The sequence below is a fragment of the Lolium perenne genome, chromosome 6 (assembly GCF_019359855.2).
Source record: "Lolium perenne isolate Kyuss_39 chromosome 6, Kyuss_2.0, whole genome shotgun sequence".
NCBI classification, from domain to species: Eukaryota; Viridiplantae; Streptophyta; class Magnoliopsida; order Poales; family Poaceae; genus Lolium; species Lolium perenne.
In genome coordinates, this window is record NC_067249.2 from 30,534,065 (window position 1) to 30,560,450 (window position 26,386).

Consider the following 26,386-nt stretch of genomic DNA (forward strand, 5'->3'; position numbering starts at 1 on the left):
CTCGTCCTTCCAACGGAGCTTAGTGCTCCACGATTCTACGATGCACTCAAGGTGGACGACAGCAGGCGCATCAAGTCAGAGGTTGGGCTGGTTCTATCCACCAGCCTGACCGAGTAACAAGGACAAACCAATGAGCAAACTAGGCGAGGCTGATCCTTGGGATCGGCCCCAAAAATCTATGAAGGGACATTACAGAACCTTCACTGAGCGCTTCAATCAATGTGGAGGCCGATTCCAGCAATCGGCCAAAAAATTATCCTCACCACATGTTCTGAGTGTGTTCGTCCTTGGTCCTATCAGGAGCTGACGTACAAGTTACAGAGCCGATATCTGCCGTTCCCTGACAGATTCGGCTCGGGGGGCACCTAATCAGGAGAACATGTCCAGATGAAACATATACGATACATGCTTCAGTGAGATATTGGGGACCGATAGAAAATCGGCCCATAAAAAAAAATCAATTACAATCAATTACAGCCGATGCATGGCCATCGACTCAGGAGGTACAGCTGATAAGCAGAAGCTTGATGGAGCGGTCTTTGAGTTGCGAGGAGATGCTCTACTGATGAATTCCTTCTCAAGACTTCCAACTCCTTCTGCAAATCTCCAAGTTCAGCAGTACCGGTGTAAGCGTGCAGATCAGGTTAAGGGTGAGTCCAACAAAGGGAGCATACCTGTCCTAGGAGCATGAGCACAGCCGACGACGAATCAAGCGGCTATGGGGTTTTTCCTGGCATGGGCCAAGGTGGTGGCTTAATTATTGTCACTTTCAGAGGTTGTTACTTCCGGAGTCTTGGAGGGCATCAGAAGAGTGGCATTAGTCTGCCAAAGATGATGAGCCGATCTGATCAGCAAGGCGCAAAGGGTTGAGCTAGGAGGAGTTGGAAAGCTATTATATTTGAGGCTTCTTAGTTCAAGGAGCAGATTTGCTGATATTCTTTCGAAGCTTTTCAGTGCGTCGGCTCTCAATCAAGAGGCTCGGGGGGCAGCTTGCCCTGAAATATCTATGCTCTGGAGAGCCGATTTTGTTGGAATCGGCCAGCTTTGCATTACGACTTGAAAGCCGATGGCAACACGCTTGGCTAATTCATGACTATTCTCGCCTTGGACGAGGCTCGGGGGGCAGCTCGCCCAAAAGGTTCTTGAAACCGATTCTGGTGGAATCAGCTGGCTCTACATTGCAACTATTCTGAAGAGTGGTGCTTTTGTTACAGAGTTATCAGTTTCAGCATCCAAGCTGATTCAGCAACAGTTCCAGGGCTCTCTTGAAGGCGCCCGCTCAAGACCAAACCGCCGGCCTGCTGCGATTAACTGTACCAAATGCTATCGTCATCGGCGGAGCTGGCTGACTTGGAGGGATGAATGAATTGGCCTGCATTGCAAAATGTCGTGAGAGACTAATACGTTGCCACCTGATATTCAGCATTGGTTAGGCCAATAATCGACAAAGTCAGATGAGGAAAAGTCGACTAAATCAGCATAGAGGACATCGGCAGAATCAAAGGAGGTTTTCATTGATAATAAGATTTCTTACAAAGAGGAGCCGATTGTTCGACAAAAGGGAACAGATTACTACTGCTAATCCTATGCTAGTAGATCCCTACTCTAAGGGCTGTTGCTGTCTTCGCCGTCGCTGGGGTAGCTGCCGTCATTGCTGCTGTCGACGAGTTCTTCGTTGCTGCTACTGTGACCTTCAGCGGGGGTTTCTTCCTCGTCATCATCGTCGTCTTCGTCTGACCAAGCCCAGCCTCGGATGCGCTTTGGCCGCGGTTCGTTGGAGGAGGTGTCGTTCTCCTGTTCTTGCTTCATGTTGGAGGAGATGGCTTCGTCTTCATCATCCTCTTCTTCTTCTTTGGTGACGGAGGTGAATTTACCCCAGAAGGGAGGGTCGTCGTTGTTGCTCTCCGCCTCCAGTTCTCCATCGATCAGGAAACGGAGGTCATCTTCCCCGTCAGTTAGGGGCATGTCCCCATCTGACCAGACGAGGTCCTCGCCCTCTGGCACGAAATCGAAGTCCCACTCCTGCTTGTCCCAATGTTTGGGAGCGCGCCGGTTGTACACCTCAATCTGGTTGGGCTCTGGAATCGACTCGTCTGAGGAAGAGGATTGGAGGGAAACGGAAGAGGAAGAAGAGGACGACATGGCTATGGAAGGAGAGGGTTTTCTGGCTGACGACTGATATGGAGCAGGGGGACGAAGAGGTGACAGAATAGAGATTTAATGCTGTGGTGATTTCCGAGGGGGTGGTGCCAGGACTGTCGAATCGTGCAGAGAAGTTGAGAAGGCAAGGTGTCATGATGAAAGCTGCTGCGACGGTTTTGCTCTGCCACGACATGACCCGACGAAAGGAAAGCGTAATGATTTTGGAAATGTCATTTCCAAAACCAGGGGGGCATGTGTTATCACTGGTATTTGACCAAGTCAGAGGTGGGCCGCGATCAAGATGGACTTGAAGATTATATATTGAAGAATATACGTGAATCGGCCTTGAATAGCAAGTTTGGGCTCGTTTGCCCTTGTATCTGTAACATAGTAGGATACGTATCGATTTAGTTAGAGTTGGGCCCGTGCCCGGTTGGGACTTTTCCCACGTTAGAAAGTCTACGGACTATAAATATGTATCTAGGGTTTATGGAAAAAACAACAACCAACGTTCAACCAACACAAATCAATCTCGGCGCATCGCCAACTCCTTCGTCTCGAGGGTTTCTACCGGTAAGCGACATGCTGCCTAGATCGCATCTTGCGATCTAGGCAGCACAAGCTCCATGTTGTTCATGCGTTGCTCGTACTGAAGCCTTTTTGATGGCGAGCAACGTAGTTATCATAGATGTGTTAGGGTTAGCATAGTTCTTCGTATCGTATGCTTGCGTAGTGCAACCCCTGCATGTCTAGCCGCCCTTACACCTATCTTAGGTGTAGGGGCGGCACCCCGCTTGATCATAGTATAGTAGATTCGATCCGTTACGGTTGCTCCTTGATTCTTCAAGGATTAGTTTAATATCTGCAATAGTTAGGCCTTATAAGGGGCTGGAGGATCCAGCGGCACGTAGGGTGTCGTTCGCAAGTCCTAGACAGGATGTTCCGGGGATCAACCTCGTGTTGGTTTTTAGGCCTTGTCTAGGATCGGCTTACGATCACCGTGCGTGGCCGCGAGGCCCAATCCTGAGTAGGATGTTCCGATTATGCGGTGAAAACCCCAAATCGTCGTAGATCTTATCAGCTGTATCTTGATCAAGCAGGACCACCATATATTCGTGCACCTCGTACGAATCATGGGTGGATCGGCTCCCATGAGCCGATTCACAGGATAACCTGAGAGCCGATCGAGGCTCGTATTTCATGTTTACGTGTATGCCATGCAGAAACTAAGCGAGGCATCCCCATCACCTTCCCGACTGTATAGGTCAGTGGCACGCCCTAGCATCAGCATCGGACGTGTGACCAGAAAGCTTTGCGGGCCGTCGCTCGGAGGGACCAGGGCCAACCGAAGCCCTAAGTTGTTCCCGGCTCTACCGTGTTGCCTGTCGCTACCCGCCGGTGGGTTTCTGACGCGCAACATAAGGGCATCTCCAACCGGGCGACCCATCCTGCGCCCGCGCGTCCGGATGGGTCAAAACAGACAAAAACGCGGCCCAACGCGGGGACGCACCGCAAAAGCGGACGGCCGCGGCGTCCGGAACGATGCAAACCCGGCCCAAATCTGGGCCGGGTTTGCGTGGCCGCGGATGGCACGCGGCGTCCTCGCGTGTCCGCCCTGTCCGCTCGGCTGGCCCACTGTCGGTGCCCCGGCCCTATTAAATGTGGATCGGGAAGGGACTGTCCCTATCCGGGCCCCCACTTTCCACTCCGTCCGCCCGCGCGAGCTCGAAGCTTCCGCGCCGCCCTGGCCCCGAAGCGCGAGTTCGAGCCGTCCTCCCACGACCACCAGGCCGGCGGCCAGCCGGCAAGTCGCGCCGCCGGCGTTCGCAATGGGGCCGCCGGCGCTCCCGAGACGCGATCGGATCTAACGTCACCGTAGCGGTGGCGCGGATGTTCTGGGACGCCGGCGTCCCAATGCCGTGTGGGGACGTGCACCTCCCCACGGCCGGCACCCGAGCCCAGATCGGGTTCCGGTGCCGCCCATCCCGGCTCCGGCCGCGCCCGCTACGCCGAGATCCGGAGGCGCCGCGCCGGTGCCGGCGGACCTCGGCGAGACCCCGCGTACGGCGACGCAAGTCCCAACCGGGACATGTGGTTCGAGGTGGAGCACGATGCGCGCCGCGCACATGCTTCACATCCGCGACGGCGCGGCCTCGCGCGCAGCCCGCCCACACCCGCTAGGCGGGCTGGCCGCGCCCCGGCGGCCTCTACATCAACGAGCCCGCGCCTGCCCCGCCCGCAGCCCCAGGAGGAGGAGAACGACCCGGAGCCGCAGCGGCGCCGTGGCGTCCCGCGAGCGACAGACCTCGACGAGCCGGCCAAATGGCCGCACCTCGCCGAGGCGCTGCGCACCTCCGCGCCGGGAGGAGGCGGCCAGAAGGCCCAGGAGGACGCCTGTGCGGAGGCGTGGGCCTTCCCGGAGCCGGCGCGCCGTCGGGAGGAGGCTACGCGTCGGGCGGCGCTCCGGGAGGAGGAGCGCGGCCGCGCGCCCGGCGGAGGAGGAGCGCTCGGCGGAGGAGGAGCGCCGAGCCACGCGCACAGCGGAGGAGTAGCTCCGGCAGGGCCCGCGCGCAGGGCACGGCCGCGCAGCGGCGAGCCCGCCGAACCCGCACCGCCCGGGAAAGGGCGCAGTGGGAGCCCCGGCCGAGTCCCCGGTGCCCTCCGGCGTGTCGAGCCGAACAGCCGCGTCGCCGCCGGGCGTCGTCGTCATCGACGCCGACGATGACGAGTACTACTGGGGGTAGTACTGCCGGCGGCCACCGTGCTCGCAAACCTGTGTAGGGTTTCTTTTTTTTTAGTTTAAAGCCCATATAGGGCTTTCTTTTGTGTAAAAATTGCCCAAAATAGGGCTAAGTTTAATTAACCACTAGTTTAATGTTTTTTTTGGCTGTTTTCCTTTTTTATTTTTATTTTTGTTATTTTAATTACATATGCGGTGCGTCCGCGCGTTGGGCGCAGCGTGCGACCCAAACGGACACGCGGACGCGGGGCGCTGTCCGCGCATCCGCTCGGGTATGCAAACGGCTCAAAACGGACGGCCGCGTCCGTTTGGATCGCCCGGTTGGAGATGCCCTAAGTCCCATCCTTTGACTGGCGTATTGCGAAGACCAGTCAAATTGGCTGCCTTCCCACTTCGTTTTTACCCCGTCGTCGTCTTCTCCCACGTCCTCTTATCCCCGGCCGTCCTCTTCCCACTCTGTCGCCGCCCACCTGCCGCCCCGCCCTGGTCCCGACGGCGACGACGCGAGGAAGCCGAGAGGAAGGCGAGCTTGCGAAGCCCACAGCGCCTCCCGCTCTGATCGACGCATCCTCCGCCGCTTCCCCCTTGGTTCCTACTCCGCGCAAGCGCACACACGGAGGTTGGTAGGTGGTGTGCTGGTAGAGGCAAGAAGCAGAGGCAGATCTGCGGTGCGGGTATACGGCGGGCAGAGATGAGGGGCGAAGCCAACGGAGGGGACCGGCGGCTGCGGGGCGAGGAGGAGGAGCCGCCGCAGCAGCAAGGGCAGGCGGAGGAGCAGGCGGCCAGGCCTTCCTCGGGGCGGCCGCAGCAGCCGGAGGCGGTGGCGCCGAGGAACGTCGGGTACGTCGGGAAGCACCGCCTCTCCGCCGCCATCCAGCGCCTCGACCAGGAGCTGCAATCTCTCCAGGTACCACCACCAACCCTGCTACGCTCTCCTCCCGGTCATCTCTCGTTCCAACAACGGATGCGTCGATTGGTAGCTATAGATTCGTCGCGTCTCGAACCTGGTTCTGGATGGTGGTATTTCGTAGTACAGCAGCTCGGCAGTTGAAGAACACACGATCTGGATCTTGTCTCCGCCTATAGCCATGGGTTTCCTCCTTCACGCGCCAGTTGCCACCCCAAGTCGGGAAAGAAATGCTCGTTCTTTTTTACCTGTCGGTTGTGTGTTCTTTGATTGGAGCTTGAACTAAGGTGCTCACATCGTCTGTCGTTGATTAGTACTACTAGAGTACAAGTAATGCTCCAGACCAATGTTTGCTGTCCATTCTTAGCCAGACATAGTTTACCATCACTGTTTTAGCAAAAAAAAGCGGTTTGGAAACTTTTGCGTTGTGTTAGGGAGAACAGAAGTAGCAAGGATGTGATGTTTTAGGAGAATGTTTGTTAAATATATATAGCACCGTGCACTGTCTTGTGTTCCCTGATCTGTCAGGATTGACAATTTGTGCTGTCTGCACAATAGGGTTTTGCATAATTATCTGAAGTACTTCACAGATGTTTTGTCCTTAGTGATACATTAATGCGTAGTACAAAAAGGTTTTTATTACTACATATTGCATCGCTTAGCTCACTAGGCCTTTTCAATGATTTTAGTGTTGTGCCCCCCCCCCTCTCCCCCCAAGTAACACGCAATACTTTGTGCCAGTGGCACTGACGTGTACGTGAGCGCGTTTGCCTCGCCACAATGGTCAACGCGATTCACTGTCTTGACGAGAAGCTGGAAGATATATCGGTCGTCCGCCGTTTCCTACTCCATCGTATTTCATGGGGCTTGTGACCATAGTCAAGCAATGCTTTGATCTCAATACTCATGTTGGTGCGAAACAGCGAAGATGCATGAGCAGATCTAAATCGCTAACAGCGAAGGGAAATGTTGGAAAAACGTTGCATTTCTTCTTATTTTGGGTTGTAACTTATTCTCCGTTTATGACAAAGAAAAAACAGAGTATCTGCTTAGTGCTTTCTCCCTCTGTCCTAAAAGGATGTCTCAATTTTATCTAGATAGCTATGTATCTAAATGAGTTTTAATATGTAGATACATACTACCTATCTAGATAACGTTGACACATCTTTTTTTAGGATGAAGAGTACTACAAATCTTGTTTCACAAAGGTAAAAAAATTCTTGACTCATTGACCGGCTGTGGACACCGCACTTGCCATCATGAGCCACTCATTCTCAGCTGGTTCCTCCAGCTTGCCTTCATTTTCGTCCTCTGACACAGAAACATGGAAAACAAATCTAGTGGATGAAGGATTATCTGGAATTTGTTACTGATGCTTTTCCAAGAAAGATGCTAGTGAGACTTCTAAGAGACTGATAGGATAGACATGGGGCGGACGCAGCGCCCCTGTGCCCCGGGCACGTGCCCGGGCTTGGTCCGCGATCGCTTCAGGCGGAAGTGCATATCCATGAAGGAAACCGGTGCTGGTCAATGGGCACACATCATACGTACACAATTCCTTTGTGCTTTTTGAGATAGCCTTCTTTTGTGAAGTATTGCCCGCAAACAAGCAGCCCATAAGGCCATAACGATCAGTCCATGAGCAACAGTCCAGGAACAGAAGGGCACTACTCAATCAGTTCAGAAATCCATTTTAGCTCATACTAGGTGTAGTCGTGTAGACACACTTGCACAAAAAACATATTTAAAATGTTAAAAAATCTAGAGAAAATTCTATATGTACATCTGGATATTCTATGTCCACACACAAAGTCTCGCGAAAAATGACATTTATTATGACTTGTGCAAAAAAAGACAATTTTGGTGCACAAAAATAGCTTCTCCGAAGATTTTTTTTGTCTTTTTACACAACCAATAAAATTGTCTTTATCCCACAAATTTTTTTGTTTGAACATAAGCATATCCAGGTGTACATCCATATTTTTTGTATTTTGTATTGTATTTCCTAGTTTTGATATTGCTCGGTTTTAGTCAAGTTTTGATTAGTGTACTCAATTTAGGAAATGAATTTCTCAACCTGAGTTGAATTGTATTTCCTTTTAAGTTTTTAAATAGTTAACTCTAATGGCTTGGAGTGTCGATTAATCATTGATGAAAGAAATTGAAGATTTTTGGTTGATACAAGAAGCGCACAACAACCGCCGCTACAAACAAATGTGGCAAATGAAAAGGAGAGAATCATGAGGCGGATGATATATTTATTCTTGATGAAATATTGTATGATTTCGCTCTTAGAAAACAAATCAACGAATAACATTCAAATGTGTTGTGAATTTTTGAACATTGAAATGTGTAGTGAACATGGGATGTATTGTATCTGTGTTTTCGCATTACAAATATTGTGAAAAACACGATTTTCTCCATTCAATGGGTATATTTGTCTGAGAAAAAAATTAGTTACCTTACGACGCGCCCAGGCTTCGAAAAATTCTTGGGTTGTCTACAAGTGTTTTCTACGATTTCCCTCTCTGTTATCTGATCTCTCAGTTTCTATATCTAGTATAGAGGGAATCTATTTGTTTCCTTGTCTTGTATATACTCTCCCTTGTTATGAAAAAGATAATAAATGTCTGGCCAGAAAGTTATTTCCTCTCTTTACTGGCATTATCACGAAGATGAATCTTAATGGTTAGGACAAGTAACTGCATCATGCATTTGATATTTCTGATCTAAGGATATTAGGGGATGTTTCAAAGTAGTAAATTATTAATGTGAATTTAATTTGCCACATCTTTTTCATTCTTATGCAGTAAAGATAATTGAAAATAGGGGTTGTCGAGGGAGTGCTAGATATACAAGTATATAGTTCATTCAGCTCCTCTAGATATATCATAGGTATATTGTGGGAAAACTTACCAGTTTTCTCTTCAGTCCTGGACTATTCTAGGAATTATGCCATGCTGTGGTGTGTCATATCAATGGTTGGCTATAGAAATCTCTTTAAGCGAACTGGTGCTATGATTCCCACATTTTAGTGATCTAGTAACCAGAATGGCTTTGTAACAACATCCAACACATTGTGATCAATCAGGTCTGTTTTTCACATTGTCCTTAGCATGTTTCATAACAATGTATATCAATTGAAAAGAAAAGCACACAGGTCCCGCATGACAGTGAGAGAGGGCTCATGCACACTCTTTCCGTTCGTTTCCTTTTTGCTGGTTCCTGCCAGTTTACTTGAGATATTAGACTAAAATTACTAACCATGCTAACTGGCTCTAGCATTCTGACCATGTTCTTTTAGGAATTTGATCAATACAACATACTATGCCACAAGTTTCAATAAATAATTATTTTTAGAGGGGAAGTGCCCCACCCAGGTTCCGTTACCAGCATGAAACCACGTTATTAACACATCGTATAAATTACGTACATGGGGAAAAATGTTGAAATAAATTATGTCTGATGTATGTTGTGTTGTATTGATGCAGGATGAACTGGATGAGCTTGAAACCATGGAATCTGCATCTGCGGCGTGCAAGGAGTAAGTAACTTTGAGTATATCATATGTGTTTCTAGTATGTTTTCCAGTTCATGATTGTGTTTCCCTCTTGAGTAAGCCAGGGTGATCACAAGCACTGAAGGAAAACCTGACCCACTTCTTCCAATGTAAGTGCAACAGTGTTTTGTTCTTGCTATACATCACTCTGCGAATCATGTTGCTGGTAAGCACACCTGTAAACATGATGCCATCACGTTTTTCGCAGCACAAGTAGCCCCGAGGACTCCTCCTGGGACAGATGGTTTCAGCGTGTGCGAAGCTCTCGCAGCAACAAATGGTGGCAATCCAAAGGCTCCGATTTTGCCTAGCTTTCATGCAGCCAAGACAAGATGTGTGCAGATTAAATCGCTCCAAACCGTGCAGTCCATCGATGGCACTTGCAAGTTGCAACAGGATATGGCCTGGTTTTCGTCAGCATTGTTGTGTATGTAAGCCCTAACAAGAGCACGAATGAAGCTGTAACCTCCTGATCAGCATTGATTGTTGTTCAGAAAATAGTCCTGGAAATCATCTTCATGGCTAGCTACGTTTGATTCTTACTATCCTGTAAAAATTGTAACAACCTTGTTGACCTTGGAGCAAAACTTGCTACACGACATCAATTTTTTGTCGAAAAGTTCGCGTGGATTTCATGTGATGTGGCGAGAAAATTGAATCTATTTACTCATATATGCTGTTTCCAAATATAGATGTCTAAAAATCTGAAATGTTTATGTGCCTGATCCCTATCTCACTGCCGTGTGGGGTGGGGCCCGTCTGCAGGAGTCTACTTGGATCATGTACACCATCCACAATTCCACATCCTGTTCGTCAGTTGTCACAGCTCTCAGCCCGCCATGGCCTCCGCCGTCGCCTTCTCACCAGCCGTCGCCGTCGGAGCCAATGTGCAGCGCTCTCGGAGGTCGTCTTTGCTGCGGCTCGTCCAGAGAGCCAGGCCCGTGGCCGCGAGGTCCAGCTCAGAGCAGGCCGTCCAGGCGAGGTCGGGGAGGACCATCGAGGAGTGCGAGGCGGACGCCGTCGCCGGGAAGTTCCCCGCGGCGCCGCCGCCGAACAGGCCGCAGGCGCCCAGCGGCACCCCGGAGATCAGGCCCCTCGTACGTGACATCCCCTTGCACCGGCAGCTGAGCAGCTATTTCAAATTCCAGTTGCAGACTTGCAGTGCTGAATTGTGGCGTTGTGGTTGTTTGATTGTTCTGTGTGCAGGACATGGCGAAGCGCCCTCGCCGGAACCGAAGGTCGCCGGCGCTCCGGGCAGCGTTCCAGGAGACCAGCATTACCCCCGCGAACCTTGTCCTCCCGCTATTCATCCACGAAGGTTGGTGATAGGCTACTGGAAAATGGGTGATGCAATCAAATAACTCAGATTGGTGTGTACATTTTGGTTAACAGTGAGTTTGGTACTGTACTGATGTGCAGGTGAGGAAGACACTCCAATTGGAGCTATGCCTGGGTGCTTCAGGCTTGGGTGGAGACACGGGCTTCTGGAAGAGGTACCAAGCTTACCGCAATTTACATGATTCAGTGCCATGGATGATGATAAGTTAGGTGATTTTCTGGGTTAATGTCATTTTTGTCCATATGGTTGATACTTCAGCATGAACCAGCTAGGTACTGTTAGGTGCATCTGTGTCATATTACTACAAAGACAATTAATTGTGTGCTGAAATTTTTGAAACTACTGTCATATCCCTGGTTGTAGTCTTTATTTGCTCCATTTATCTTTAGGTGTGAGTGAAGAAGATTTTTGTTGAACTGCTATTATTTACAGGTGTACAAGTCACGTGATGTTGGTGTTAACAGCTTCGTGCTATTCCCAAAAGTTCCTGATGGATTGAAGGTCTTGTAGATAACAATAAGATCTTTCTAAGTTAAAAACATTGCACCGACCTTATGGAATAACATAATTCCTTTGTCATTTTAGACACAAACCGGAGACGAGTCATACAATGATAATGGTTTAGTGCCCAGAACAATTCGTCTACTCAAGGATAAGTACCCTGACATTGTGAGTCGTATGTTCCATTAGTAATCCACTGTTGCATTCAACAATTTCTGCTAAATGCTAACATGTTTACTTCTCATGAAACTACTTATTTTAGGTTATTTACACTGATGTTGCTTTGGATCCTTATTCTTCTGACGGTCATGATGGCATTGTGAGAGAAGATGGTTAGGATTTATTGCTTGCCTTTTCTCTGTGGGAGATAATATGTGATGTTCACTTTCATTCATATATTGCATGTTGTTATCCTGAGAAAATTGCATTGCGTACATGAAAATGTCCAGTCATATATACATTAATGTAAATTTCAGGGTCTAATACTGTTACTGCATACTGATCAAACTAACTTTATTATCACATCATGCAGTTTTCTATTTGTTCAATCAATAACCATACGCTAAATCAGAAGAATGATGGAAAAAGATGTTATCTAGCATTGCAGACATATTGGTTCCCTACATAGTTAGATCATGTGTGAATTGCACTAATTAGAGTAATATCCCTGTTCACAACCTGTTGCAACCGAGCTTGCATTTGGATGAGGTTATTGGAGAGAGGAGATTTCGACTGTAGTTTGAGGAATGACTAATGATTTGTATTTTCTGGAATCATAAATTAGAATACCCATTGAAATCAAATCTTCATCAATATTGGTTTCCTACCCATTCATATTTGACATTAAATTCTAGAACGAATATTGTTGCACGCCAAGGCACTTGGATGTGCATTCCATTTCAGTAGTTCCTGCAAAACGTACATTGGCAGAGATGTTTTTCATAGATATTTTCATCTAATTGTTAACTTGTTATCCATGCCAGGAGTTATTTTGAACGATGAAACAGTTCATCAGCTTTGCAAGCAAGCAGTTTCGCAGGTATATTTTATTGAATCTTCCTTTTAGTCGTGGCTTAATGCCCTTAAAAGCATACTTACAAGAAATATTGCTGCATCTAAATAGGCCCGAGCTGGCGCTGACGTTGTTAGTCCTAGTGACATGATGGATGGTCGTGTTGGAGCAATCCGGTCTGCTCTCGATGCGGAGGGTTTCCATGATGTTTCCATCATGTCCTACACTGCAAAGTACATACCTGTTCTAAAATAGAAACCACTGATGAATACATTATACTGTCTGCTATCCTTGTTTCTATATGCTAACATGAATGGCATGTATGATGGGTGTGATACGTTTTTGCAGGTATGCTAGTTCATTTTATGGTCCATTCCGTGAAGCTTTGGATTCAAATCCACGATTCGGAGACAAGAAGACGTATGTACCTAACACTCGAACGTGTTGTTTCATGATTTCATTTAGTGTATAATTCCAAATCTTCAAATCCAAATGACTAGTGTACACTTTCAATTCTGAAGCTACCAGATGAACCCAGCCAATTACAGAGAAGCCCTAATAGAAACTGCATCAGATGAGGCAGAAGGAGCAGACATCCTTCTGGTAATTTGGCTCTATGAACACAAAGTGCCACATTACATTCTCAAAGGCCTTTGTTTGCTCATGTCATGTATTAAAAACTATGTTAATCTTTGTCAGGTGAAACCTGGATTACCATACTTGGATATTATCCGACTTCTACGGGACAATTCAGCCTTGCCGATTGCTGCATACCAGGTTAGATTGCAAGCTTTTGCGCGCAACTGTTTCTTTTTTTTCGAGAATACACCCTGAGAGGTGTATTGATCACATAGAAGAAGGGGCCACAAGGCCCACACCACTTAGTACATGCTGTCAACAAGGGTGACAGCTCCCAAAGCGAAGCCTAATCTCCATCCCTCCACGAAAAAGGAAAAGGCTCAGGAAAACCGAAGGTCTCCGAGCAAAAAAGCCTAGCTAGACGCCAACTATGGAACTCATCCTTGATCCTACCCCTAATAGCTCGAGCCTCCGGTGCAGCGCCATTAAACACCACATCATTTCGATGCCTCCAGATGCACGAGAAGATTAGGATAACTACCGTCCAAAGATCCCTCCTAGCCCTCGGCGGCAGGTTAAGGAGGACCACCACTATAGGAGCTTGGTGTCGACTGACGGCATCCACTCCATCTTACCCCACCTTGCCAAGGCCCAAGCCCAAATCTCACGAGCGACCACACAACCGAGCAAAAAGTGCTGGATGGACTCAGGCTCCTGGTCGCACAAGGGGCAGGCCGCTGGATGGGGCAGACCACGGCGCTGGAGCCTATCCACCGTCCAGCACCTGTTCCGCGAGGCAAGCCAAGCAAAGAACTTGCAGCTTTAGGGTGCGTGCAACTGTTTCTTTTCTTCCATATTTTGTTAGCTTTAAACACAATGGTTTTAATCAAGTCTTATGTATCAGGATCAAAATTTTACCACATAACAGAATCTTCCAACTGCCACACACAGCCATACATCTTGTTTTTCTCCCTTTAGCCAAAATCAGATTTACGTTTAGTTTAACAAATAAAATAGCAGCCAAATTATCTTCAGCAACACTATATTTTGGCTTCCAATGGGCATTGGTTTGCGTACAAACATACACCGCGTTCTTTTCTCTATAAGAAGAAGCATATACATGTTGATGTTGAACGAAAGCACTAGCAGCCGGATAATTTCAGCAATAAGCAAAGCAGGCATTTTCGATGCGGTTTACTCAGAAATAGCTTGGCCTTCCTTTGAACCCTGTCCATGTCGTACGCCAACCCTGTATCTGATCTCGAATACGAAGCTCTGGAGAAATCCTCTCGAATTCGTTAATTCGCACAGTCGCCAGGTGCCAGCCTGGACACTCCAGAGTCCAGACGACCATGATCATTTGAGATGTGGTACTCTGTTAAAGAGATCAATGCCACTTATTACAAGTTTACAGCACCTTGCTCGTAACCCCATGAATCATGCTGCCTTCAGGTTTCCGGCGAGTACTCGATGATCAAGGCCGGCGGCGTGCTGAAGATGGTGGACGAGGAGAAGGTGATGATGGAGTCGCTGCTGTGCCTGCGGCGCGCCGGCGCCGACATCATCCTCACCTACTTCGCCCGCCAGGCCGCCAACGTCCTCTGCGGCACCAGGCCTCGGACGTAGCTGATAAGAAGTCCTGCTCCATCCAACCATGGCCGTGGCGTTTCGGTGCAGTAGCACTGTAGTGCGTGGAAGAAGCTTCTGCAGGTACGTGGTGCAGCAGTCACGGCCATTGTTCTCACTCCCAGACATAGAGTTTTACAAGCTTTGCTTTGGTGTAATTAATTAGCAATATTAATTAGTAACTGAATTTTAGATTAAATTAGTTAATTGATGATGAGAGGTTTGCAATAAGGCGATGCTCATTGCCTCTGGCTTGTGTGCCCGTCAGGGCTGCGAGGGCTGCACGCACGGGTCAGCTTGACGTCCTGGTGACGCCACCGGATTTTTGAATTGCACGCGACCGGGAGCACCGTCCATCTGCTCCCACTGATGATCTGCTTTCATAATTTTCCGGGGGTTCAGACACACGCACACCCCTGCACCTGCACAACAGCACATCCAGGCCATCACCGGCACCGCCACCTGTATTAGAGCACCCCACCTGTGCCCTCCAAATAGACGCCGACAAGAGCGCCGCGTTTTGGGGGCCATCTCCAGTTCTCCACCCCCACACCAGCGGCCCCCATTTTGACCCCTCATTGATCAGAAGAGATAGTACAAAAAGTTTAGGAAACCAAATCATAGTTCAAATGCAAGGTCTCAAATTTATATTTACCGGCCACAGGCCGGCTACACCAAGTCTATTGAATCATATTACAAACTAGGGAGAGAGAATCAAATGGAGGAGGCCGACGGGTCGTCGATGATAGACGGTGATGGCTACTCATGCATCGGAGGGGGAAGCTGTGTCGCCGGTGGTGGCTGCATGGACGGCATGGAGTGCTCTGCCGCCGATGCTGCCATCATCTCCTTCATGATGCGGGACTGGCCCATCTTCTACCACGCCTTAGCATCGTCATCCAAGGTGGAAGTGTCGGCCGTCAAGATATTCACATTTTCCTTCATCTTGGTCACCATGGCTTGAGACGACTCGTTCATGGCATGGATGAGGGCGGCTTGTGCGGCTACTTTGGTGGCTTCAACCTTGGCCTCATCGAGCTTGATCTTGTGTTTGTGGACAAGGCCTTCCACCTTTGACCATTCTTCTCATCTCGCTCATCATCTCTATCCTTTTAACTTGAAACCACCTCGGCAATGAGCATGTCAATGGATGCTCCCATGGTGGCCCACGGTGCGGTACCATTTAGGAATGGCAACGGGTCTGCCCCCGCGCGGGGATTGCCTTTTCTTCTCCGTCCCCGCGTTTGTGAAATTCCCCCATCCCCATCCCCATTCCCCACCTTGGGGACTATTTTTTCCCATCCTCATCACCCACCGGGTATAGCAGACCCACGGGTTCCCCACCCCATCACAAACAGTAGACAAATCATGAAAATATCTTAGAAATTCAAGCTCAAAAATAACTTAATACATGCAGACTGCAGAGTCACAGAACCACACACTGACACACATAAGACATAACAAGTACTTATGTTTGACTCACATAGTTCACACGACGACACCACCGAATCACGTGATTACCAGAAGGTAAGCAAGCATTAGTGACGGGCGTAAATGCGTGCTTAGTTGAAATTAAGCATGACAAGCTAAATTTGTGGGATATTACTGATACATGGGGGGCTCCGCGGGGTTCGGGTATGGGGACTGCTAGAACGCCCCCCCGCCCCGCTTTCCCCATCGGGGAGCATGTCTTGCCGTTAATACCCCCATGGGGATAAATTAGATACCACACCCGGCCCCTAATAGAGGAAAACCCCGTCGGGTTTCGGGTAAACGGTCCCCGTTGCCATCCCTAGCACCATTCCTCTTGGCCTTGGCTTTCTTATTACCAATTGGGCACCCAACCGAGCCAACCGTGGGTGCCCCCCCCCCCCCCCCCCCTCTACATCAATGACCTCTGTGAGCCGGGTCTTCTCCCACTTGGGGCATTTCTCAAGCTTGGTCAAGACATGCATACGAGGAAATTCTTTGCCTTTGCTCCACTTCCTATACATGAACAAAGCATCCTTCAACTACAAAATAGAAACAACGCTAGACAATGTAAACAACCATTCATGACATCTAGATGAAAAGACACGAGCTTACATAATTTTCATTGTTTGTTCCACTCTCTTTCCTCTTTTCAATCGTCGCCAAGAAACCATGAAAACTGTTGACCAATGGTTGTATGGCTCTCCACCTATGTGACATTGCGCTCGCGTTGCGGTTCATGACCACGTTCTTGTAGTCACCGAAAAGTTTGCGTTCGTTGAATTGATGGTAGATCCTTGACCAATATGTTCCCCATGCATACTGCGCGCTGGTGATAGGGTCGAGGCTGACGGCCCTCTATGTGTCCGTGAGGCAAAGATCCCCGAGTGTGCTCCATTGAATGCCTCGACTCCCCTTCTTCTTGGCCATGACCGTGGTGCCTGATACGTCCCAAACGTATCTATAATTTCTTATGTTCCATGCTACTTTTATGATGATACTCACATGTTTTATACACATTATATGTCATATTTATGCATTTTCCGGCACTAACCTATTGACGAGATGCCGAAGAGCCAGTTGCTGTTTTCTGCTGTTTTTGGTTTCAGAAATCCTAGTAAGGAAATATTCTCGGAATTGGACGAAATCAACGCCCAGTGGCCTATTTTTGCACGAAGCTTCCAGAAGTCCGAGGGAGAGACGAAGTGGGGCCACGAGGCGCCGCCACAACAGGGCGGCGCGGCCCAGGTGCTGGCCGCGCGGCCCTGGCGTGTGGGGCCCTCGTGTGGCCTCCTGACCTGCCCTTCCGCCTACATATAGTCTTCGTCGCGAAACCCCCAGTACCGAGAGCCACGATACGGAAAACCTTCCAGAGACCCCGCCGCCGCCAATCCCATCTCGGGGGATTCAGGAGATCGCCTCCGGCACCCTGCCGGAGAGGGAATCATCTCCCGGAGGTCTCTTCATCGCCATGATCGCCTCCGGATCGATGTGTGAGTAGTTCACCCCTGGACTATGGGTCCATAGCAGTAGCTAGATGGTCGTCTTCTCCTCATTGTGCTATCATGTTCGATCTTGTGAGCTGCCTATCATGATCAAGATCGTCTATTTGTAATCCTACATGTTGTGTTTGTTGGGATCCGATGAATATTGAATAGTATGTCAAGTTGATTATCAATCTATCATATATGTTATTTATGTTCTTGCATGCTCTCCGTTGCTAGTAGAGGCTCTGGGCAAGTTGATACTTGTGACTCCAAGAGGGAGTATTTATGCTCGATAGTGGGTTCATGCCTCCATTAAATGCAGGACAAGGATGAAAGTTCTAAGGTTGTGGATGTGTTGTTGCCACTAGGGATAAAACATCGATGCTTTGTCTAAGGATATTTGTGTTGATTACATTACGCACCATACTTAATGCAATTGTCTGTTGTTTACAACTTAATACTGGAGGGGGTTCGGATGATAACATGAAGGTGGACTTTTTAGGCATAGATGCATGCTGGATGGCGGTCTATGTACTTTGTCGTAATGCCCTGATTAAATCTCATAGTACTCATCATGATATATGTATGTGCATTGTTATGCCTTCTTTATTTGTCAATTGCCCAACTGTAATTTGTTCACCCAACATCTGCTATCTTATGGGAGAGACACCACTAGTGAACTGTGAACCCCGGTCCTATTCTTTACATCTGAAATACAATCTACTGCAATACTTGTTCTTTACTGTTCTTCGCAAAAAATCATCTTCCACACAATACGGTTAATCCTTTGTTCACAGCAAGCCGGTGAGATTGACAACCTCACTGTTACGTTGGGGCAAAGTACTTTGGTTGTGTTGTGCAGGTTCCACGTTGGCGCCGGAATCCCTGGTGTTGCGCCGCAGTACACTCCTCCGCCATCAACCTTCAACGTGCTTCTTGACTCCTACTGGTTCGATTAAACCTTGGTTTCTTACTGAGGGAAACTTGCTACTGTGCGCATCACACCTTCCTCTTGGGGTTCCCAACGGACGTGTCAACTACACGCATCAAGCAAATTTCTGGCGTTGTTGCCGGGGAGATCAAGACACGCTGCAAGGGGAGTCTCCACTTCCAATCTCTTTACTTTGTTTTTGTCTTGCTTTATTTTATTTACTATTTTGTTTGCTGCACTTAAACAAAACACACAAAAAATTAGTTGCTAGTTTTACTTTATTTACTGTCTTGTTCTCTATATCAAAAACACAAAAAATTAGTTACTTGCATTTACTTTATTTAGTTTGCTTTATTTACTACTGCTAAAATGAGTAATCCTGAAGTTGAAGTTCGTTCGTTTAAACAACAAGGGGGAGAAAGTTTTAAAGATGCTTGGTATAGAATTAGTGATGCTCATCATAGGTGCACTAAGAAACACTCCACTATTATCCTACTTAGGAACTTTTATGTTGGTATATCTAGTTGGAATAGGTACGTTCTTGATACTCTTTCGGGGGGTAATTTCCTAGGTACTCCTGCTTTAGAAGCTAGTTGCATCATTGAGAGTCTAGTTGGAATACCACCTGTTAATGAAACTAAAATTGAAATCTCTCTTGAGGACGTCATGAAAAAGTTGGAAGCCATAGAGAAAAATCTTCCAAGTGTTGAGACTAAACTGGGGGTATTACTTGATAATACTGATAAACTTGATAAATCCCTAGGAGGAATTAATGAAAGAATTGCTATTTTAGAAACTTGTGCTATCCATGATAATCAAACCCATAGAATTGGTAAACTTGAAGAAGCTATGGGAAAATTGGGTTCAACTTTTTCTTCTCTTAAATTTAAGGAGAAAGCTTATGTGGGCAAGGAGCAAAAATTCATGTATGTCTCTAAGGTGCCTAAGCCAAAGAATTATAAGCCTAAAATTGATAAAACCCTTAGTACCACTATGGGAAATTTAGATAATGGAGCATCTAAGGTACCCTCTGCAACAAGTCTTGTTTGTGAGAATTTTTTTGATGTCAATGCTTCGTCTCTTGATAATACTTGATACACACTTTCTACGCCTAGCTGAAAGGCGTTAAAGAAAAGCGCTTATGGGAGACAACCCATGATTTTACTACAGTACTTTGTTTTATATTTGAGTCTTGGAAGTTGTTACTACTGTAGCAACCTCTCCTTATCTTTATTTTATTGCATTGTTGTGCCAAGTAAAGTCTTTGATAGTAAAGCCAATACTAGATTTGGATCACTGCGCAGGAACAGATTTCTTGCTGTCACGAATCTGGGCAGAATTCTCTGTAGGTAACTCAGAAAAATCTGCAAATTTACGTGCGTGATCCTCAGATATGTACGCAACTTTCATTCAATTTGGGCATTTTCATCTGAGCAAGTATGGTGCCACTTTAAAATTCGTCTTTACGGACTGTTCTGTTTTGACAGATTCTGCCTTTTATTTCGCATTGCCTGTTTTGCTATGTTTGATGGATTTCTTTGTTCCATTAACTTTCTGTAGCTTTGTGCAATGTCCAGAAGTATTAAGAATGATTATGTCACCTCTGAATATATGAATTATGCACTGACCCTATAATGAGTTTGTTTCGAGTTTGGTGTGGAGGAAGTTTTCAAGGGTCAAGAGAGGAGGATGATACAATATGATCAAGAAGAGTGAAAAGTCAAAGCTTGGGGATGCCCCCGTGGTTCATCCCTGCATATTTTAAGAAGACCCAAGCGTCTAAGCTTGGGGATGCCCAAGGCATCCCTTCTTCATCGACAACATTATCAGGTTCCTCTAGTGAAACTATATTTTTATTCCGTCACATCTTATGTGCTTTACTTGGAGCGTCTGTTTGTTTTTGTTTTTGTTTTTGTTTGAATAAATCGGATCCTAGCATTCTTTGTGTGGGAGAGAGACACGCTCCGCTGTTTCGTATGAACACATATGTTCTTAGCTTTATCTTTAATGTTCATTGCGAAATTTGAACTATTTCATTCATTGATATATGGTTGGAAACGGAAAATGCCGCATGTGGTAAATGGTATAATGTCTTGAATAATGTGATACTTGACAATTGTTGTGCTCATATAGATCTTGTTTAAGCTCTTGCATCATGTACCTTGTACCCATTAATGAATAACTACATAGAGCATGTTAAAATTTGGTTTGCATGATTGTTCTCTCTAAGTCTAGATATTTTCTGGTTGAGGTGTTTGAACAACAAAGAGACAATATAAAGTCTTATAATACCTACAATATGTTCATATGTGAGCTTTGCTGCACCTTTTATACTTGAGTTTGCTTCAAACAACCTTGCTAGCCTAGCCTTGTATTGAGAGGAATTCTTCTCGTGCATCCAAATCCTTGAGCCAAATACTATGTCATTTGTGTCCACCATACCTACCTACCACATGGTATTTCTCCGCCATTCCAAAGTACATTACTTGAGTGCTACCTTTAAAATTTCTATTCTTTACCTTTACAATATATAGCTCATGGGACAAAATAGCTTAAAAACTATCGTGGTGAAGAATACGTACTTATGTGTCTTATTTCTTAGTAAGTTGCTTGTTGAGCGGTAACCATGTTTTCTGGGGACGCCATCAACTCTTTTACCTTTGTTGGATATCATGTGAGTTGCTATGCATGTTCGTCTTGTCTGAAGTAAGGGCGGTTTTCACAATCAAACGGTTTGAGTATGCATACTGTTAGAGAAGAACATTGGGCCGCTAACTAAAGCCATGATTCATGGTGGAAGTTTCAGTGTGGACAGCTAATCCTCAATCTCTTATGAGAATATTATCTGTTGTTAAATGCTTAAGCATTAAAAGAGGAGTCCATTATCTGTTGTCTATGTTATCCCGGTATGGGTGTCTAAGTTGAGAATGATCAAAAACGAGAAATCCAATGCGAACCTTCTCCTTAGACCCTTGTACAGGCGGCATAGAGGTACCCCTTTGTGACACTTGGTTGAAACATATGTTATGCAATGATAATCCGTGTTAATCCAAGCTAATTAGGACAAGGTGCGAGGACTATTAGTATACTATGCATAAGGCTTGCAACTTATAGGATATCTTATACATAACACATATGCTTTATTACTACCGTTGAAAAAATTGTTTTTTGTTTTCAAAATGAAAAGCTCTAGCACAAATATAGTAATCAATGCTTCCCTCTGCGAAGGGCCTATCTTTTACTTTATTGTTGAGTTAGTTTACCTATTCTTTCTATCCTAGAAGCAAACACTTGTGTAAACTGTGTGCATTGATTCTTACATGCTTACCTATTGCACTTGTTATATTACTTTGTGTTGACAATTATCCATGAGATATACATGTTAAAGTTGAAAGCAACCGCTGAAACTTATATCTTCCTTTGTGTTGCTTCAACTCCTTTACTAAGAATTTATTGCTTTATGAGTTAACTGTTATGCAAGTCTTATTGATGCTTGTCTTGAAAGTATTATTCATGAAAAGTCTTCGCTATACGATTCATTTGTTTACTCATTATCTTTATCATTGCTTCGAATCGCTGCATTCATCTCATGTGCTTTACAATAGTATTGATCAAGATTATGATAGCATGTCACTTCAGAAATTATCTTTGTTATCGTTTACCTACTCGAGGGCAAGTAGGAACTAAGCTTGGGGATGCTTGATACGTCCCAAACGTATCTATAATTTCTTATGTTCCATGCTACTTTTATGATGATACTCACATGTTTTATACACATTATATGTCATATTTATGCATTTTCCGGCACTAACCTATTGACGAGATGCCGAAGAGCCAGTTGCTGTTTTCTGCTGTTTTTTGTTTCAGAAATCCTAGTAAGGAAATATTCTCGGAATTGGACGAAATCAACGCCCAGGGGCCTATTTTTGCACGAAGCTTCCAGAAGTCCGAGGGAGAGACGAAGTGGGGCCACGAGGCGCCGCCACAACAGGGCGGCGCGGCCCAGGTGCTAGCTGCGCGGCCCTGGCGTGTGGGGCCCTCGTGTGGCCTCCTGACCTGCCCTTCCGCCTACATATAGCTTCGTCGCGAAACCCCCCCTACCGAGAGCCACGATACGGAAAACCTTCCAGAGACGCCGTCGCCGCCAATCCCATCTCGGGGGATTCAGGAGATCGCCTCCGGCACCCTGCCGGAGAGGGGAATCATCTCCGGAGGTCTCTTCATTGCCATGATCGCATCTGGATCGATGTGTGAGTAGTTCACCCCTGGACTATGGGTCCATAGCAGTAGCTAGATGGTCGTCTTCTCCTCATTGTGCTATCATGTTCGATCTTGTGAGCTGCCTATCATGATCAAGATCGTCTATTTGTAATCCTACATGTTGTGTTTGTTGGGATCCGATGAATATTGAATACTATGTCAAGTTGATTATCAATCTATCATATATGTTATTTATGTTCTTGCATGCTCTCCGTTGCTAGTAGAGGCTCTGGCCAAGTTGATACTGGTGACTCCAAGAGGGAGTATTTATGCTCGATAGTGGGTTCATGCCTCCATTAAATGCAGGACGGTGACGAAAGTTCTAAGGTTGTGGATGTGCTGTTGCCACTAGGGATAAAACATCGATGCTTTGTCTACGGATATTTGTGTTGATTACATTACGCACCATACTTAATGCAATTGTCTGTTGTTTACAACTTAATACTGGAGGGGGTTCGGATGATAACCTGAAGGTGGACTTTTTAGGCATAGATGCATGCTGGATGTCGGTCTATGTACTTTGTCGTAATGCCCTGATTAAATCTCATAGTACTCATCATGATATATGTATGTGCATTGTTATGCCTTCTTTATTTGTCAATTGCCCAACTGTAATTTGTTCACCCAACATCTGCTATCTTATGGGAGAGACACCACTAGTGAACTGTGGACCCCGGTCCTATTCTTTACATCTGAAATACAATCTACTGCAATACTTGTTCTTTACTGTTCTTCGCAAACAATCGTCTTCCACACAATACGGTTAATCCTTTGTTCACAGCAAGCCGGTGAGATTGACAACCTCACTGTTACGTTGGGGCAAAGTACTTTGGTTGTGTTGTGCAGGTTCCACGTTGGCGCCGGAATCCCTGGTGTTGCGCCGCACTACACTCCTCCGCCATCAACCTTCAACGTGCTTCTTGACTCCTACTGGTTCGATTAAACCTTGGTTTCTTACTGAGGGAAACTTGCTACTGTGCGCATCACACCTTCCTCTTGGGGTTCCCAACGGACGTGTCAACTGCACGCATCAGTGCCCTTGTCAACGTCCATTGCTTCCACCTCTAAGCCATCGATGTCGCCCTTCTCCTCCCCCCTTAGATGGCGTCCATGTCCTAGTCTGATGGAGCCACCCGGCCTCGAATGCCGGCTAAGACGCTGGCACCCTCGGCCTACGGAAAAACAACATTTTTTCATACCCACCCACCAGCCAAGTGAACCAAATAGAAGAGAAATACTTTTCATACTTCATCGGCGGTGTACCGAGATCCGGCTATATCATCGAACACATGTTGACCATTCGAGCCTTCTTCGCCATACTAGTCGCCGCCGCCGAACAAAGCACGGCCAGCACCAGCATTGATGTTTCCCGCACCTGGGTCATCCCCGAAGAAGATGGGCGCCCTATGCATCGTCGGTGACGTTGAGTTGAAGGATTAATTATGAAAACACCTTTAGTCATGTTTCCAAAGAAGCTACTATCAGGCTAATAATTTATGTTTCACAAGGATGGTGTCTTCCTCAGCTAGATGTCAAGAACACATTTTTACATGGTGTTCAAGAAGAGAAAGTCTAATGGATCAACCACCTGGTTTTGAAGATCATCATGTTCCAAATCATCTTTGCAAAGTGGAAAAAAACATTATATGGTTTCAAACAAGCTCCTCGAGTGTGGTAGTCTCGGTTGAGTCTCAAGCTACAAGCTCTTGGTTTTGTTCCTTCCACATCTGATACTTGTTTTTCTTCAACAAGTCAGGTATCATGATATTTGTGTTAATTTATGTTGATGATATAATTGTGAGTAGTTCTTGTGATCAAGCTATTTCAACATTATTTGAGAAGTGGATTTTGTACTAAAGTATCTTGGTGACTTCCACTTCTTATTGGCATTGAAGTTAAGAGGTCATCTTATGGGCTCATTTTAACTCAGGAAAAATATGTTGTGGATTTACTTGCTAAAGTTGGTCTGACCAATTGCACAACATGTCCTACTCCTTTGTCCAATTAATGACAAGTTGTCATTGACCGAAGGATCTCCTCTTGGTCTAGAGGATAGTACAAATTAGAGATGTGTAGTTGGTGCCTTGCAATATTTGAGATTACTCATCCAGACTTGTCTTTTTTGTGAACAAAGTTTGTCAGCTCATGCGTCAACTACTGCTCATTGGATAGATGTGAAACGGATTCTCAGATATATTTAAAATACACTCACAGTTGGTCTTACTTTTCAAAAATATCATTCGACTCTCCTCAGTGCCTTTATCAGACCGAGCAGGTTGTCTAGATGATAGATGTTCAAGAGGAGGCAAAACATAGTTTTTCATGCTAGAACGAAACATATTGAGATTGATTATCACTTTATACGTGAAAGAGTTGCCAACAACCAGCTTGATATAAAAACACATAGCTTGGTGCTTGTTTATAGTCAATCCGTGCAACTCCGCGTTGCCTTTTAACTCAGGAAATATATGTCGTGAATTTACTTTCTAAAGTTGGTCAGAACAATTGCACGACATGTCCTACTCCTTTGTCTTGTCATTGATGGTAGGATCCCCCCTTGGTCGAATAGCACAAATTATAAAAGTATTGTTATTCGTCGCAATATTTGACATTGACACCAGCCGTGAACATTTTTTGTCAGTTCATGCGCCAACTACTGCTCCTTGGACAGCTGTAAAAAAGATTCTCACATAGATTCAAGGTACACTCACTCCTCAGTGTTTTTTTTAGATGCCGACTGGGCAGGTTCTCTAGATGGTAGATGTTCCAGAGGAGGTTTTGCGATCTTCCTTTTGTCCAAATCTGATTTTGTGGAGTACTAAGAAACAAGCAATTGTGTCATGCTCTAGCACTGAGGCTCAATACAAGGCCCTGGCCGCTGAATTAATTTGGGTCGAAGCTTTACTTCGAGAACTCGGTGTCACTCTCAAGGAACGTTCGCACCTCTGGTGTAACAATCTTGGTACCACTTTTTTAAATGCAAACCTAGTTTTTCATGCTAGGACAAAATATATTGAGATTGACTATCACTTTATACGCGAAAGAGTTGCCAACAACCATCTTGATATAAAGTCCATCTTTACCAAGGACCAAGTGGCCAATGGTTTTACTAAGACACTAGCTGCCAAACAACTAGATTAGTTTAAGCGTGATCGCAATCGCTCTACGGGTTTAGATTAAGGGGTGTTGAACATGTACTATACCTCTCTGTGTTAGGCTTAGGCATAGGCTGGTGCTCCGCCCCAATGCGCATACCTCTTTGTATTGCCACGATGGGGCCTTTTTCGATCTATAAAACATAACATGTGTACCGAAGCCTCGAATAGGGCTATCATTTGCGCCAATAGGCTCAACAATCAGATCGGATCATGAGACCATGGACATGTCAATAGTTGTTGAAGAAGACCTAGTTGACCCTATGACCCTAGTTCTTGCTTGGTCACTATTTTTTTTCACCAAAATATGAGGGGGAAATACTTTTGTACTAAGGCTGGTGCCATTGCGGGCGGTAGCGCCAGAGGCGGGGCGAGAGAGAGGCGAGAGAGGGGCGAGACTGAGAGCGGGAGGCGGCGTCGCGGGCGCCCGGCGGTATCGCCCGCTCCCGCCCGGCTACCGCCTGCGTTGGGGGCGATAGGGGGGCGAGAGGGGGGCGAGAGCGGGGCGGCAGCGATGGCAGGTCGGGGCGAGAGGGAGGGGGTAACGGCTAGCTGAGGTGGTGCGATCTGATTCGTCCACCTCAGCTAGCCGTTGGGGTAGCTGTTGCTGGCTCAAAAAAATTGAAAAAAATGCCAAAAACCCGAAAAATTCATCCCTACCCCCTATAAATACCCCCA

At 46.5% G+C, this 26,386-nt stretch overlaps 2 protein-coding genes across 2 annotated transcripts; both read left to right on the forward strand.

Annotated features, from left to right (window-relative positions):
* Positions 1-5,344: 5,344 nt before the first annotated feature.
* Positions 5,345-9,988, forward strand: LOC127308431 (guanine nucleotide-binding protein subunit gamma 2). The gene is made up of 4 exons (XM_051339254.2): positions 5,345-5,789; positions 9,281-9,333; positions 9,414-9,458; positions 9,557-9,988. The coding sequence occupies exons 1-4, from the start codon at positions 5,574-5,576 to the stop codon at positions 9,657-9,659; spliced, it is 417 nt and encodes a 138-aa protein (XP_051195214.1). The 5' UTR covers positions 5,345-5,573; the 3' UTR covers positions 9,660-9,988.
* A 154-nt stretch (positions 9,989-10,142) lies between these two features.
* Positions 10,143-14,636, forward strand: LOC127308430 (delta-aminolevulinic acid dehydratase, chloroplastic). The gene is made up of 12 exons (XM_051339253.2): positions 10,143-10,445; positions 10,555-10,666; positions 10,768-10,841; positions 11,120-11,188; positions 11,273-11,356; positions 11,451-11,520; positions 12,172-12,227; positions 12,312-12,433; positions 12,549-12,620; positions 12,722-12,803; positions 12,900-12,977; positions 14,232-14,636. Exons 1-12 carry the CDS (start codon positions 10,188-10,190, stop codon positions 14,403-14,405), a joined length of 1,251 nt encoding a protein of 416 aa, XP_051195213.1. The 5' UTR covers positions 10,143-10,187; the 3' UTR covers positions 14,406-14,636.
* Positions 14,637-26,386: the final 11,750 nt, after the last annotated feature.

Bases quoted from the DNA above. Each gene is read 5' to 3' on its own strand.
- LOC127308430 (XM_051339253.2), top strand. From the start codon at position 10,188: ATGGCCTCCGCCGTCGCCTTCTCACCAGCCGTCGCCGTCGGAGCCAAT. The intron at 10,667-10,767 runs GTTGGTGATAGG...ACTGATGTGCAG, and splicing joins CCCGCTATTCATCCACGAAG to GTGAGGAAGACACTCCAATT. The intron at 11,189-11,272 runs GTCTTGTAGATA...TTGTCATTTTAG, and splicing joins AAGTTCCTGATGGATTGAAG to ACACAAACCGGAGACGAGTC.
- LOC127308431 (XM_051339254.2), top strand. From the start codon at position 5,574: ATGAGGGGCGAAGCCAACGGAGGGGACCGGCGGCTGCGGGGCGAGGAG. The intron at 5,790-9,280 runs GTACCACCACCA...GTATTGATGCAG, and splicing joins AGGAGCTGCAATCTCTCCAG to GATGAACTGGATGAGCTTGA. The intron at 9,334-9,413 runs GTAAGTAACTTT...TGAGTAAGCCAG, and splicing joins GCATCTGCGGCGTGCAAGGA to GGTGATCACAAGCACTGAAG.